The sequence below is a fragment of the Lutra lutra genome, chromosome X (genome assembly GCF_902655055.1).
Source record: "Lutra lutra chromosome X, mLutLut1.2, whole genome shotgun sequence".
Lineage (NCBI taxonomy): Eukaryota > Metazoa > Chordata > Mammalia > Carnivora > Mustelidae > Lutra > Lutra lutra.
The window spans coordinates 26,970,436-26,985,765 of NC_062296.1; the positions used below are offsets into that span (position 1 = coordinate 26,970,436).

General features: G+C 41.9%; 1 protein-coding gene across 1 annotated transcript; it reads left to right on the forward strand.

Annotated features, from left to right (window-relative positions):
• Positions 1 to 9,488: 9,488 nt before the first annotated feature.
• Positions 9,489 to 14,179, forward strand: C1GALT1C1 (C1GALT1 specific chaperone 1). The gene is made up of 2 exons (XM_047714729.1): positions 9,489 to 9,629; positions 11,694 to 14,179. Exon 2 carries the CDS (start codon positions 11,699 to 11,701, stop codon positions 12,653 to 12,655), a length of 957 nt encoding a protein of 318 aa, XP_047570685.1. The 5' UTR covers positions 9,489 to 9,629; positions 11,694 to 11,698; the 3' UTR covers positions 12,656 to 14,179.
• Positions 14,180 to 15,330: the final 1,151 nt, after the last annotated feature.

The window sequence follows — 15,330 nt, forward strand, 5'->3', positions numbered from 1 at the left end:
GGCTCCAGGCACCCAGTCTGTGAATGCTGGAGGAGGAATTCAATCGTATGTGACTCCGAAGTCGTGCTCTTTCTACCTAAGCAGTGGGCTTGGGAGCACCGGGCAGTGGCACAGGACATTTGTCAGGGTCCCCAGGACAATCTCTTTTGAGGGCTCAGCCTGCAAACAAATGCCACTTTGTAATGAGACTTTCTCTCTTTCTCACCAGATGGTCCCCTAAATTAGTTGAAGCCTGTGGGCCTTAAATATAAAATAGGCGGATGCATGTTGATTATAATACTGCAGCTTGGTTTTCATCTCAAGTGTTAGGCTTAAAATGTAAGAATGTGATTGACTTATAGCATTTTCTTTTTAAAGGATGAAAGTTCCTTGTGCTTGATCAGCCCAGCCCCTGGAAGCCTGGCTGCTGCTCTCCATAACAGAGAGAATGACACCCAGGCCGGCGCCCGAAAGCAAGGATTCCATAGCCATCTGCCTAGGACAGGCCTGAGCCACACGATTTTGACCCAATCCACACTGCTGATGTTGCCCCTCTGAGGCCCACGGGAGGCAGTTCGTGCTCTTCCTCCCTTGGCCAGACTAGGCAAGTTGTGTTTCCTCAAGAGGCCCCCGGCTTGCTGCAATATTATCCACCCAGCTCCTTCTTTGCCATCAGCATTTACCTGACCCTGCCGGGATCTAGAAGCTGGTCCATCTGGACTGGACATCCACCCTTTTCTTCCCCACTGAGCTGGAGGGAAAAGAGGCAGCTGTAAAACCTGCTTCTCTTTTACTCACACTTAGTATGCCTGTTTTGTCTGGATGTAAAGGCCCACTCACCTACAGCTAGGAAAAATTCTGCTCTCCTATCTAACTTTGGAACTGAGAAATCAGTCTTTGTTCAGACACGCTTCTCTACAAAGCACGGCAGCTGGGGTGGAGTGGTGGCAGCAGAGAGGCTGTGGGAGCCACCAAGGGTGAGGGGGAAGCCAATGCTGAGCGGGGAGGAGCAGTCGCCTCAGGGAAGGGAGACGTTATCACAGGGTTCAGCAGGAAGCATTAAGGGAGATGGTTCACCATTCAGGAAGAAGGGAGAAGGGGCTAAGAACCAAGCACTATGCTAGATGCTTTACATATACCAAGGAAGGTGGGACTGGAAATGAGGAGAAATTTTTGAATGCTAGGACACGGATTTAGGCAAGAAGTAATGAAGGACTTAGTAGAATGATAGCAGTTTGAATGGAAAAGAAAGAAGAAATAGGATTCACTGTGAGAGGAGTTTCAGCCTAACTTACCAATGGACTGGGTGCAGAGGTCAGGGAAGAGGAAACCAAGAGAGCTTTGGGTTTTCATAATAAGTGACTGGGAAGATAGGGGACATTAATGGGAAAATGACTGTCAGGAGATGGACATAGGCGAGGTTGATCAATTTGGTTTCAGACCTATCTAATCTTTAAAAAAAAATGTTTAAGGTTTTATTTGAGAGAGAGAGAGAGAGAGAGAATGAGAGAGAGTGGGAGGAGGAGCAAAGAGGAAGGGAGACAGAGAGAGAAAGAATCTCAAACAGACTCTGAGATAAGTGTGGCTCCCGACAGGGGGCTCTATCCCACAATCCTCAGATCATGAGATGAGCTGAAACCAAGAGTCTGACGCTCAACCGACTAAGCCACCCAGGTGCCCCCTTGAAATTTTTTAAAAAAGATTTTATTTATTCATTTGACAGACAGAGATCACAAGTAGGCAGAGAGGCAGGCAGAGAGAGGGGGCGGGGAAGCAGGCTCCCCGCTGAGCAGAGAGCCTGATCCCATGATCCTGAGATCATGACCTGAGCTAAAGGCAGAAGCTTTAACCCACTGAGCCACCCAGGTGCCCCTGAAATTTTTTATAATACAAATTTTCAAACATAGAGAAAAATTAAGGAAATAGTATATTGAAGTCCCACGTACCCATTACCTAGCTCGACAATTATCAACTTATGGCCAATCTTGTTTCATCCTTTCTTCCTTTCTTCCTTTCCCCAACTAGATTATTTTGAAATAAATCCCAGATACATGATACCGTCCATAAACACTTCAGTATGTATTTCTAAAAGATATTCTTAACATAGCCACATAGAATTATCCTACCTAAAAGAAATTAATCATCACATACTTAATGTCATCGATAAGTATCCAAATTTCCTCAATGGTCTCCTTGTTTATTTATAATTGATTGGCTAAAATCAGAATCCAGATAAACAAGACCCACTGAATGTAAGATTCTGTCTAAAACTGCCATGTAGACATATCAAGCATTTCAGGTCCAAAACTCAATGAAGAGGTAGAGGCCAGGAATACAGATTTAGAAATCATCTTCCCAGAGGGATGATGAAGCTATTTGAATAAATGAAGCTAAGTAGATACCATAGAAGGAGAATATAGCAATAAGAATGGCTCAAGGATAAAACCTTGGGGAACAACTACATTCAGGAAGAAAAGAGCCCCCTGGGATGGGGATGGGAGTAGTTTGAGAAAGTGAAAAGCTGAAAAAGAAAACAAGATAGTGATGTCACCGGAGCCAAGAAATGAAAGCATTACACAGAGGGAGAACCATGTAATTGTGCTTGCTTCACGTTTTCCATCAAAAGAGTCTTGCGCTGGGGCACCTGGGTGGCTCAGATGGTTAAGCACCTGCCTTCAGCTCAGGTCATGATCCCAGAGTCCTGGGATCCGTCTCCATATAGGGCTCCCTGCTCAGTGCAGAACCTGCTTCTCGCCCTCCCTCCACCATTCCCTCCACTTATCCTCTCTGGCTCTCTCTCTCTGTCAAATAAATAAATAAAATATTTTTTTAAATAAAGAGTCTTGGGCTAAATCTCAGTCCCTGCTCTACTGTGTGGCTTTCTAGCTGTGCTATACATTAAACAAATCATATCTGTAAACCTAACATTCTCCAAATGTAAAAAACAGGTAAGACCAGTCCTTCCCATTAAAAGGCTGTGTAAGGATCAAATGAGAAAGGGATCCATGCGAAGAAGGCCTTTTTTACTACGAAGTATTGGACAAATATGAGAGGCTATTCACTCAATACATCTTTACTGTTTTTATTAATGTGAAAATATACCTTAACCGTTGAAGGAAAGGTTAAATTTCTAATATTAAAAAATGCTGAATTTCAAAGGCCATAATTCTTCTAGAGTCTCATACGAGCTAGCTCTTATGAGCATCTACTGTCTACTGGGCACTGTTCTAAATCCTCCAAATAGGGACAGGGGCACCTGGGTGGCTCTGTCAGTTAAGAGTCTGCCTTCAGCTAGTGTCATGATCTCAGGTCCTGGGATCTAGCCCCACATCTGGCTCTCCACCCAGGAGGGAGTCTGCTTCTCCCTCTACCTCTGCCCCCTCCCCCCGCCCCTGCTCATGTTCACTCTCTTTCTCAAATAAATAAATAAAATATTTTAAAAAATAAAATATATCCTCCACATACCCCCTCAACATTGTATAAGATAGGTACTATTATGAGTCTTGTTTTACAGATGAGGAAGCTGAAGCTGAGAGGAGTGAACTAACTTGCCCCAGGTCACACAGCTCAGACACCGGTGAGCCAAAGCTCAAGCCAAGTCTTTCCTATGCCCGAAACTGATCTCTTAGTCACTACACCAAAGTTCCTCTTAAAAATATGTCTTGAAAGGGGTGCCTGGGTGGCTCAGTAAGTTACGCATCTGCCCTTGGCTCAGGTCATGATCCCAAGGTCCTAGGATCGAGTCCCGCATCAGGCTCCTTGCTCAACAGAGTCTGCTTCTCCCTCTGCCTGTTGCTCCCCCTGCTTGTGAGCTCTCTCTGACAAATAAATAAATTTTTTTTAAAGAAATTAGTCCTTTAAAAAATATGTATGCATTGAGAGGCACCTGGAAGGCTCAGTCCTTAGAACATGCAACTCTTGATCTCAGGGTCCTGAGTTCAAGCCCCACAATGGACTTAGAGTTTAAAAAATTTAAAATTAAAAAACAGTGGAAAAATATGCTTTGGAAAATTAGAAGATCACCATATTATAACCCTACTGAATTACAGATCTAGGCATCGAGCATCAATGCAGCTATTATTACAGAAACAACCAGACATTATATGGCTCCTGAAGTAAGCACACATTCACCATCTATGAAGTTAATTTTGCCCCCTATCACACCCCAAATGGAACTTGAATCAAAGCTTTTATTTTTTAAATTTTTTTTAAAGATTTTATTCATTTATTTGACAGAGAGAGAGATCACAAGTAGGTAGAGAGGCAGGCAGAGGGAGAGGGAGAAGCAGGCTCTCCGCTGAGAAGGGACCCAGATGCGTGGCTCGATCCCAGGACCCTGAGATCATGACGTGAGCCGAAGGCAGAGGCTTAGCCCACTGAGCCACCCAGGCGCCCCCAAACAAAGCTTTTAGATTAGGGTTACAGTTGCCAGATAAAATTTAGGATACCAAATTAAAGTTGCATTTCAGATAAACAACAAATAATTTTCTTAGTATAACCATGTTCTGTGCAATATTTAATATGTCCCATGCATTATACTTGGGGCATACTTTTACTAAAAAGTATTCATTGTTCATCTGAAATTCAATTTTAACTGAGTACTCTGTGTTTCTATTTGCTAAATATGGCAATCCTACTTTATTGTTTTTTGAAGATTTTATTCACAGATTTGAGAGAGAGAGAGAGAGAGAGAGAGAGGGCGCATGAGCAGGGGGGAGAGGCAGAGGAAGAGGGAGAAGCAGACTCCCCACTGAGCAAGGAGCCTGATTCAGGGCTTGATCCCAGGACCCCGGGATCATGACCCCAGCCAAAGGCAGATGCTCAACCGACTGAGCCACCCAAGTGCCCTGGCAATCCTACCCATTTATAAGAAATGCAAAGGACTGAGAAACATACTAATTTGAATACTCACTAGATGTTTGATTACATTAAGAAATCAGGGGCGCCTGGGTGGCTCAGTGGGTTAAGCCGCTGCCTTCGGCTCAGGTCATGATCTCAGAGTCCTGGGATCAAGCCCCACATCGGGCTCTCTGCTCAGCAGGGAGCCTGCTTCCTCCTCTCTCTCTGCCTGCCTCTCTGCCTGCTTGTGATCTCTCTGTCAAATAAATAAATAAAATCTTTAAAAAAAAAAAGAAATCATTAATTTTTCAGTTCTCTAGTTATATTGTGAGTTTTTTTTAAAAGAAGTTATCTTTTACAGATACACATTGAAATGTCTGTGGATGAAATCATATGATGTCCTGAAGGTCCTTCACAGTAATTTGGAAGGGAGGGAAGGGGATGAGATCTAGATATAACAAGACTGGCTGTGAACTCATGATGTTGAAGCTTCCTCAAAAATACATGTGATTTCACTACACTCTTCTATTTCTGTGTGTGTTTAAAATTTCCCATAATAAAAAAGTATTTAAATGAAGCAATACCTAGCACAGTGACTGACATACTGTAAATACTTAATATGTATCTGTTGGCAGGCAAATGGTTGTTTTTTTTTTTTTTTAAGAAAGCTCTCAGATGGCCATCAAATGGAAAAACATTCTGGAAATGAGATTACAAGCATGAATATGCCTGAAAACACAAATGAGATTCATTTAGGGACCAAACTATACTCAAATGGAAACAATAATGAATTTGCCCAGACAAGGGAATTTGTTTATTGAAGATGAACAGTTGTGAAAGTCTGGGAAGAAGAGGTATGTATTACAGGAACTTAATTTGGGTAAACACACGACATTTTTAACCCTCCAAAAAGATATTATGTGGAAAACAATCCACCTTAGGTTTTCTTCAATATGACATATTCCAGTGAACTGTGTAGAAAGTCATATTTAATTTCCCAAAGGCCTTTGGACAGATTTTGAAAATTTGAGTGCTCACATGCAAATAAATTGCCAGTTACTAGAAATTAATGACTTCTTATGCTAAATAATGCATGCGCTTGACAGGATATCTTTATCAAAAATGCAGTATTGTCAGTTTTTTTTTTTTAAAGATTTTATTTATTTATTTGACAGAGAGAGATCACAAGCAGACGGAGAGGCAGGCAGAGAGAGAGAGAGGGAAGCAGGCTCCCTGCTGAGCAGAGAGCCCGATGCGGGACTCGATCCCAGGACCCTGAGATCATGACCTGAGCTGAAGGCAGTGGCTTAACCCACTGAGCCACCCAGGCGCCCCAGTATTGTCAGTTTTAAATGCAGTCTTGCTTTAAGTGCTGGATACATGAGGACAACCAAATTCGAAAGCAAACTCCTGCCCAAGGTGTAGGCTAATGTGTTTAGTGAAGTGTTTAGTGTAGGTACGTGAAATAAGCCGTTTGTCTTATGCTTAATATCCCTCTATATGGATACATTATAATTAATTCAACCATTTCTCTTATTGATGGATGTTTCCCACCTCTGCTACTATAGACAACAATGCATTTACCCTTCTACATTTAGCCTTACATTCTGGTGCTTTAATTTCTGGGAGAGAGATTATAAGAAGTAGGTTGGCTGGGCCAAGAGTATAAATATTCTTCATTTTAATAGATACTAATTGCATGTATTTCTAAATTAGGGTTACAAATGTGCAATGGTGTTCTAAAAATGCAATCACCGAGGGCACCTGGGTGGCACGGTTGGTTAAGCGTCTGATTCTTGGTTTCTGCTCAGGTCATGATCTCAGGGTCCTGAGATCAAGCCCTGTATTGTGCTTCATACTCAGTGTCTGCTTGAAATTCTCTTCTCCCTCTGCCCCTCCCTGCCACAAGCTGGCTCGTGTTCTCAATTTCTTTCTCAAATAAATAAATCTTTATTTAAAATAATCAGTAATTGCATTTTAAATTATTTAACTACAAGCCAATCATTTAACTAACTTCACTACAAATGCTAAGTAAATTTCAGCTCTGCTTTAAGTAAATAACTGGGTTCTCTGACAACTTCCCATTAACAGTGCCTTTGGTGTTAGAAATTCCATGGTTTATTCTATTTCAGAGCATACTGTATCAGTACTTCCAGTCTGGTATATCTTCCTGCATCAGGAAGTGGCATTTTATTTTATTTTTAAGATTTTATCTGTTTTTTTGACAGAGAGAGACACAGCAAGAGAGGTAACACAAGCAGGAGTGGGAGAAGGAGAACAGGCTTCCCACTGAGCAGGGAGCCTAATGTGGGGCTCAGTGCGGGGCTCAATCCCAGGACCCTAAGATCATGACCTGAGCCAAAGGCAGACGCTTAAGGACTGAGCTACCCAGGCACCCCAGGAAGTGGCATTTTAAATTGTAACCTTGTCAGTCTCTGAATTCTGTGTGCCATTTCAATCTGTCCCTTCTTGGTCCTTTTTTTGCAAGGAGAGACTGGTTCTCTGCACTCTTTAAAAAGGTACTTTTTCAGGGACACCTGGATGGCTCAGTGGTTAAGTATTTGCCTTCGGCTCGGTTCATGATCCCAGGCTCCTGGGATCGAGTCCTCCCGCCCCTGCAGTCGAGCCCCATGTCCGGCTCCCTGCTCAAGGGAGAGCCTGCTTCTCCCTCTCCCTCTGCTCCTCCCCCTGCTTGTGTTCTGTTTCTCTGTCAAATAAATAAAATATTTTAAAAAAATAAAATAATAAAATAAAAAGGTATTTTTTTAAAAAAATATATTTATTTATTTTAGACAGAGTGCAATGAGGAGGGGCAGAAGGAGAAAACCTCCAGTAGACTCCCCACTGAGCACAGAGCCCAAGGAGAAACTCAATCTCACCAACCCTGAAATCATGCCCTGAGAGGAAACCAAGAGTCTGATGCTCAACCGACTGAGCCACCCAGGCGCCCCACAAAAGGTTTCATTAGTAACTTCCCCTCTTCTATTTTTTGTCCCTCTAATCTTGAAGATCCCTTTAATGGCTCTTCTTCCAATTCAAAAGTAACAACTGCTTGTTAGAACCAGTCAAACAGTTCAATATGAGGATGTATAAAGACAAAGCTCATCACCTCCACCTCCTAATATAATCAATATTAACAGCCTGCTGAGTCTTCCACAACTTTCCCTGCTCATACAAACAGATCACATATACAAAATTTTGTTTACACCGAAGTATAATCATACTATACACATTGTTCTGCGACTTGTTTCACTCAACTATGTATGTACATATATACACACACACATATATATATTTATATATTTGACAATATCTAGTACTTAACAAAAATAGTGGAGATACTCCAGTCTTAGATTCCTTTCCAGTTCTAAAATTTGCTTTTGTGTTCCTTCAGAGAGCATACTACCACTATAATTATTTGTAATGAATTTCTCAATGTCTTTCTTCCCTGCTAGACTGAGAACTCTATGAAGGCAGGGAGCCAATTTTGTTCGCCCCTCTATCTCCAGAATTTAGGATAGTGCTGCCAGGAGAGTAATTGCCTAAAATCTATTTGTTCATTGTTCCAGTGCTTCCTGAAACCTCAGTCTACTTAAACTGGGTCATTGTCAATACTCAAACATTTATCTTTAAGAACTCAGGCCCGAGGAAAGCTACCACTCAGTGTTATTTGGATGGAACCTAGTGACAGTACATTTTAAATATTTGGGGAAATTTGTGGTTTTTTAGCAAAAAAAAAAAAAAAAACCCTGAATTTTAAAAGATCACGTGTTTAACAAAGAGTTCTACACTTATAATTAGGAAACCTGGATTCTAGTCCCACTTCCAACATAAATTTACCATGTAGCCTTTAAGAAGTTCCTTTCCTTTCTGGTCCTGGGGTCCTCATCTGTAGCTCTAACATTCATTAATTCCACAAATATGTACTGTCTACTGCGCGCTGGCACTAGGCTAGGTGCTAGTGATACAGGGATGAATACTAATAACAGCCAACATTTAATGAATGCTTACTCTGTGCTTGGTCTTTTACTAATGGGAGTCCTATGCACTCTCATTTATCTCCTACGAACACTACCGTGATCGTTTCTGTACTTTACAAAGGAGGGAACTGAGGCATAGCGAGGTAAAGTAACTTTCCCAGCATACCAAAGGACGCGGTGAAGACAAGATTGGATTCCAGTCAGTGGGGCTTCAGATGCCATTCCAATAACCACAGAAAATCCTTGCCCTCGTAATTCGAGGAATATTTCAGTGGCCTGCATTTTGGTTCCAGCCCAGAAATACTGGGTGGTGCACCCTTCTCATCGATTTGACGGTGCAACGATGCAGTAGCACATTACAGAAACCACTGAGAGACCTTAAACAAGCGCTGCAAGCATCAACGCTCTACCTCGCTCTCGCGGTTTCCACGCCGAGAAGGTGAAGAGGCGGGCGGTGTCAGCGGGTCGTACGCACGCACGCCTCTGCGGCGTCCCATTGGGTACAGGCAAGCGTACGGGTCACGCCGGCAAGACGCGCTGCTCTGAACTCAGCAGGAGGCGGGGAATAAGGGAGCGCGGCGTGCGTACGGGCCCTTCCGACGTCCGCACCGGCAGGCGGCTTCGCCAGGCGGCGGGTTCGTTTGCCCCGCCTCGCTCCCGTGCGGTCGCGGCGTTTACTTCCGGGCCCTCCCCGCCTTTAGTGAAACCATCGAGAGGACACCCCCTGCATCTAGAGCAGCCCGACCGGCAGCGTAACCGGGTGGCGCGCGAACGTGAGAGGAAAGCCGTGCGCAGCTGCGCTTTCCCGCCCCTGAGTCGTTCTAGACGCCGGTGAGTGCTGGGGCATCCGCCAGCATCCTGTGCGGACCCGGGAGCGGCCCTACCCCGCCCCTCTCCTGGGGGAAGGCCTGGGCTCTGGCCGGGTCCCATCATGCACCACGCGGGGTACCCGGGCAGGTGCAGTGGGTGCGGTAGTTAGTGGAGGAGAGTGAGTCGCTTGCGTGGGGGTGCTGCCTTGGTCCCTCGGTGGGTTTTGAGGTGACCACGTCCTCCCTCTCATTTTTGTTCTCCATTTCGTCCTCCTCCCTTTTCCATACTCCACCCAACTATCTTCATCTTCTAAAAAGTTGCCATCGCAGAAACCACTCTGGTAGTTTTTGCCTCATTGGTGCCCTTGTGCAGTTTTAAGTTTCCCTCTCCTCCGCACCAAGTATCCTATCACGTACATCTCCAGTGTTACATTTTTTTGCCCCCCCCCCCCCCGCGATGGAAAAAAAAATTTACTCCGAGTAATTTGTGCATGTGATCCATGAGTACTATTCCCGCCAGGAAGAATTCTGAATGCTATTCTCAAGCCAAGAGACACGTGTGAGTTATCGTATATGGGCCATAAATAATCAAAGTCCTATATAAATTACTTTTAGAGTTCATCTTATAGTTCTGATATTAAGCAGAGCCTGTTTTCTATTAGTTCTCTTTTCCTTCGTTAGAGCTGTTTCTTGACCAAGTTCTGAGCGACACAGGAAAACCATCCTACCTCTTTGCCCACCCCCACCCTCATTGAGGAATTATTCTGCCAAGTCATTCCACACCTTGACCTTCTAATAGAAGTCAAAGTCCATTTCCTCTAGAAGAAAACCAAGGGGTGGTTTCCTTATAGCAGGATGATAAGATGGGTGTGAAATGTCAATTATGGTTACTAATCCCACACTTTTTTCATTCATAAGAAAACAAGGTTATTCGGTAACTCATCTACTAAATTTTCAACAATATGAGTGGAAGCACTCTTTAGACCATTATTCTGTAATAGGAAAAGCATTACATTGATGTGAGGACATCTGATTTCTGGTTCAGTTCTACCACTGACTGTGTGACTTTGGGTCACTTACTTAACCTCTGTTGGCCCTCTCTTTGCCTGTCTGTAAAATGGGAGAAGTGATATTAGGTAGCTTCTAAGGCTTCTTTCAACTTTAAGAGGCAAAGGGGAAAATCTAAGGAGCTCAGTAGACCATTCCTTGTGGAGATAGGAGATTGGGAAATCTCAACAGTTGTATTTAAGGTTGGCTTTTCTTTTAATTTCTAATTGAAATCAAAGTGTAGACCTTTCCCTTTTTACTTCCCCAAAGAATAAGAAAATGCCTTTGGAGGAAATAAAAATGTTCATTAATGGTTCCCCAGATATGCCTATATTGAGTCAGTTCTCATCCAAATAATTTAACTATTTTCATTATGGGCTTTTATTACATAAGTTGGCTGGGATACTGTATTGGAAGCCCTTTAGTCTTAGGAACGAAAAGAGTAATATGAACATGTATCAGTCTCAAGAAATTTGCTGTAGATGTGCTCAAACACCTAAGGACAGCAGCCATCAGCTAAATAAAGCACTATGTTAAGAACAGAAATGCCAGCACAGATACCATTGGTGATTTGCTAATTGTAGGTGGTTTTAGCTGTTCAATTTAAGGTTTTCATGTAAAGTCCATTTACATCTACAGAAGTATTTAAATAGTGCAAGCTTGTGAAATGAAATTCCTTCAAAGAGAATGATGGACTGACAACCTCTTTAACATTGGTTTCTAGGGTTAATGTTTTGATTTAGTACTCAGTTAATTAAATCCCCATAGAAGAAGTGCAAAAATGGCCTCACAGAAAATTCTAGTGCACAGAGGTGTTGTTGTAAAGTTCCAGTTTATACAGAACAGTGGTCAGATACCATTGGAAGCTAAAGATTCTTAGACCTCTTAGTATTGGCACGCTGTGCAACTAACTTGATTTCAAACTTAGGAACTTTTTTTATGTTAAGAGCAAAATGTAAGTGTATCAGGTATACCAATCAAATTGCTAGACTAATCCTTTTCTATTAAGTATCCTAAGGATCTTTTTCTTTTTTTATAGGAAAAATGCTTTCTGAAAGCAGTTCATTTTTGAAGGGTGTGATGCTTGGAAGCATTTTCTGTGCCTTGATCACTATGCTAGGACACATTAGGATTGGTCATGGAGATAGAATGCACCAGCATAAGCATCATCACCTACAAGCGCCTAATAAAGAAGATATCTTGAAAATTTCAGAGGATGAACGCATGGAGCTCAGTAAGAGCTTTCGGGTATACTGTATCATCCTTGTAAAACCCAAAGATGTGAGTCTTTGGGCTGCAGTGAGAGAGACTTGGACCAAACACTGTGACAAAGCAGAGTTCTTCAGTTCTGAAAATGTTAAAGTGTTTGAGTCAATTAACATGGAAACAGATGACATGTGGCTAATGATGAGAAAAGCTTACAAATATGCCTTTGATAAATACAGAGACCAATACAACTGGTTCTTTCTTGCACGCCCCACTATGTTTGCTATTATTGAAAACTTAAAATATTTTTTGTTAAAAAAGGATCCATCACAACCTTTCTATCTAGGTCACACTATAAAATCTGGAGACCTTGAATACGTGAGTGTTGAAGGAGGCATCGTCTTAAGTATAGAATCAATAAAAAGGCTTAACAGCCTCCTCAGTATCCCTGAAAAGTGTCCTGAACAGGGAGGGATGATTTGGAAGATATCTGAAGATAAGCAGCTAGCAGTCTGCCTGAAATACGCTGGAGTGTTTGCAGAAAATGCAGAAGATTCGGAAGGAAAGGATGTATTTAATACGAAATCCGTTGGGCTTTTTATTAAAGAGGCAATGACTAATCACCCCAACCTTGTTGTAGAAGGATGCTGTTCAGATATGGCTGTTACTTTTAATGGACTGACCCCTAATCAGATGCATGTGATGATGTATGGGGTATACCGTCTTAGGGCATTTGGGCATATTTTCCACGATGTGTTGGTTTTCTTACCTCCAAATGGTTCTGACAATGACTGAGAAGGGAAAAAAGAGCATGTATATGATCACCGTATAGGACAGGTATTGTCACTGTTTGTAGTTACAACTACATATCCAACATAACAGTATGTTTCTTTTTTTTAGTTTGGTGATACTGGTTTAATTGAACATTGAAGTTTAGTGGTGCATTTTGAAAGAGGGTGGGGTTTTTTTTTTCCTTAAAACACATGAAAATTTCAAACATATTGGAAAGAAATGTTTTAAGGCTAATTTGCAAATAAAAGGTATATTTATAAATATTATATTTATGTGATAAATCCTAAATTATGAATCTGTGGCACATATTTTTGCTGATCGGTTAAAAATTTTAACATGTCTTTCTGGCTTTCTAAGATATGCAAGTACAGTCTCTAGTTGTGAATTTGTGATTAAAGTAAAACTTGGAGCTATGTGTTTCCATTACTTGTAATGCTGTTACATGTTCTAAGCCTCTGCAAGTGCTCATGGATTTGCTTTCTCGAAATACACAACCAAGCAACAAAGGAAATTCGTTCCCAAAACTAATGTTGACATGAAAGTTGAATTCTGTCCCTGAGAGAAAAAGTGAAAATCACCTAAAAAGGTTAATCATTTTCCCAGGAGCTAATTTTAGTGGCATTCCTCAGCATACACAAGTTGTCTGACACTCTACTTCTCTGTGCAGACACTGAAATTGAAGTGGTCACTATGAAGAATCTATATCCGTTGAAATTTCTTTACTTTGCTGGGCAAATGAGTTCTGTGGAACTTGTTTTAAAACTTGTTTTAATGGTCTGGCAGTTTGACTTACCTGAGTGGCGTCTGGTCTTTGTTCACCTGTTCAAATTCTGAGATTTTTCCCCATATTCATAGTTGCATCATATCCAGTGGTTTCAGGTGCGGAGGCCCCAACCTCACCATTCATCTTGGACCATACCCTTTTCCTAATTTCAGTGGCTACCCAGAAAGCTTTATCTAGGGATGAATACAATAGCTCTTGGGCGTATAAATGTACGAAATATCCACTGCTCAATTGTCCTAGAATTGGGACTGTACATGCTATATTAAGTAAAATCCATAAGACCCCCCCCCAGGGTGTGAGACCATGACATATTAGAGATCAATGCTTCCTGAAACTGGCCTCATGATGTTAATGGTCTCCCACAGTTTTTACAAACCAGGAAGAGAATTTCCTCAAGAGGGCCTCAGGCTTCAAATTATCGATCATCAGTGCATGAAGTGCTTTTTAAAAATTGTCTCTGATTTTCCTTATTGGGGCTTTTGGTTAAAATGAAGTGTTATTAATTTTAAAAAATAATAAAACTTTTTATCAAGCACTCTATTATATGGTCTCAGATGCAACTAATAAAGATCAAGTCATGTTCAGTGTAAGTAAAATGATAAACAGCATCTCCCTGAATGTGACACCCAACTTATAAGTGTCACCTTGCCCCAACAACAATATATTTTAAAGAATTATGCATTTATCACTTTCAATTGCATTAGTGTATCGAGATATAATTGTAATAAATATATCAGAATACATTCCATTGTTTGAGTTCCTGGTGAGTGGTAAGGTAACAATTGCTTTTTAAACCAAATTGGTGCTCCTCAGGGGTGCCTGGCTGGCTCAGTTGGTAGAACATGTAACTCTTGATCTTGGAGTTGTGAGTTTGAGCCTATATTGGGTGTAGAGATTACTTAAGGTTTTTTGGGGTTTTTTTTGTTTTGTTTTTTGGGTTTTTTTTTTTTTTAAGGGGCATCTCTGTGGCTAAGTTGGTTAAGCACCTGCTTCAGCTCACATCATGATCTCAGGGTCCTGGGATCTAGCCCTCTGTCAGGGTCCCCGCTCAGCCTGGAGTCTGCTTTGTTCCTCTCCCACTGCTTTCCCCCACTCATGCTGTCTCTCAAATAAAATCTTTTTAAACAATTATAATAAACCAAATTGATGTTCTTGGTTGTATTTTTTTTTAAAGATTTTATTTATTTGACAGATCACAAGTAGGCAGAGAGAGAGGAGGAAGCAGGCTCCCCCCTGAGCAGAGAGCCGATCCCAGGACCCTGGGCTCATAACCTGAGCCGAAGGCAGAGGCTTTAACCCACTGAGCCACCCAGGCGCCCCTCTTGGTTGTATTTTTTTTTTTTTTAAGATTTTATTTATTTATTTGACAGAGAGAGATCACAAGTAGACGGAGAGGCAGGCAGAGAGAGAGAGAGAGGGAAGCAGGCTTCCTGCCGAGCAGAGAGCCCGACGTGGGACTCGATCCCAGGACCCCGAGATCATGACCTGAGCCGAAGGCAGCGGCCCAACCCACTGAGCCACCCAGGCGCCCGTCTTGGTTGTATTTTTATACACAAGTATTCCTTTATGAAATGTTACTTGTCTTAACATTATCTGTCTTTAAATTTATTTGTACCCAGTCTTGTAGATAAAATCTGATTCAGTAATACAGAAAACAGTACTACTGGGGTCATGGTTATAGATTTGATCATTGTGCATTCAGTAGCCAAAAACTGTAACCCTCACGTTACCTGTTACTGGGGAAAGAATTGCAAAGAGTGGAGGTTAATGGAAATTAATCATGGTTGTGAATGTATTTTACAAATGGCTAGTGACTACCACATTGGACAGCACAGGCCTAACCAGTTCCAGAAGTGTGAGATCCACTGGATGAGATGTGAAAGAGAAAGTTTAG

Coding starts and splice junctions, on each gene's coding strand:
- C1GALT1C1 (XM_047714729.1), top strand. CDS start 11,699: ATGCTTTCTGAAAGCAGTTCATTTTTGAAGGGTGTGATGCTTGGAAGC.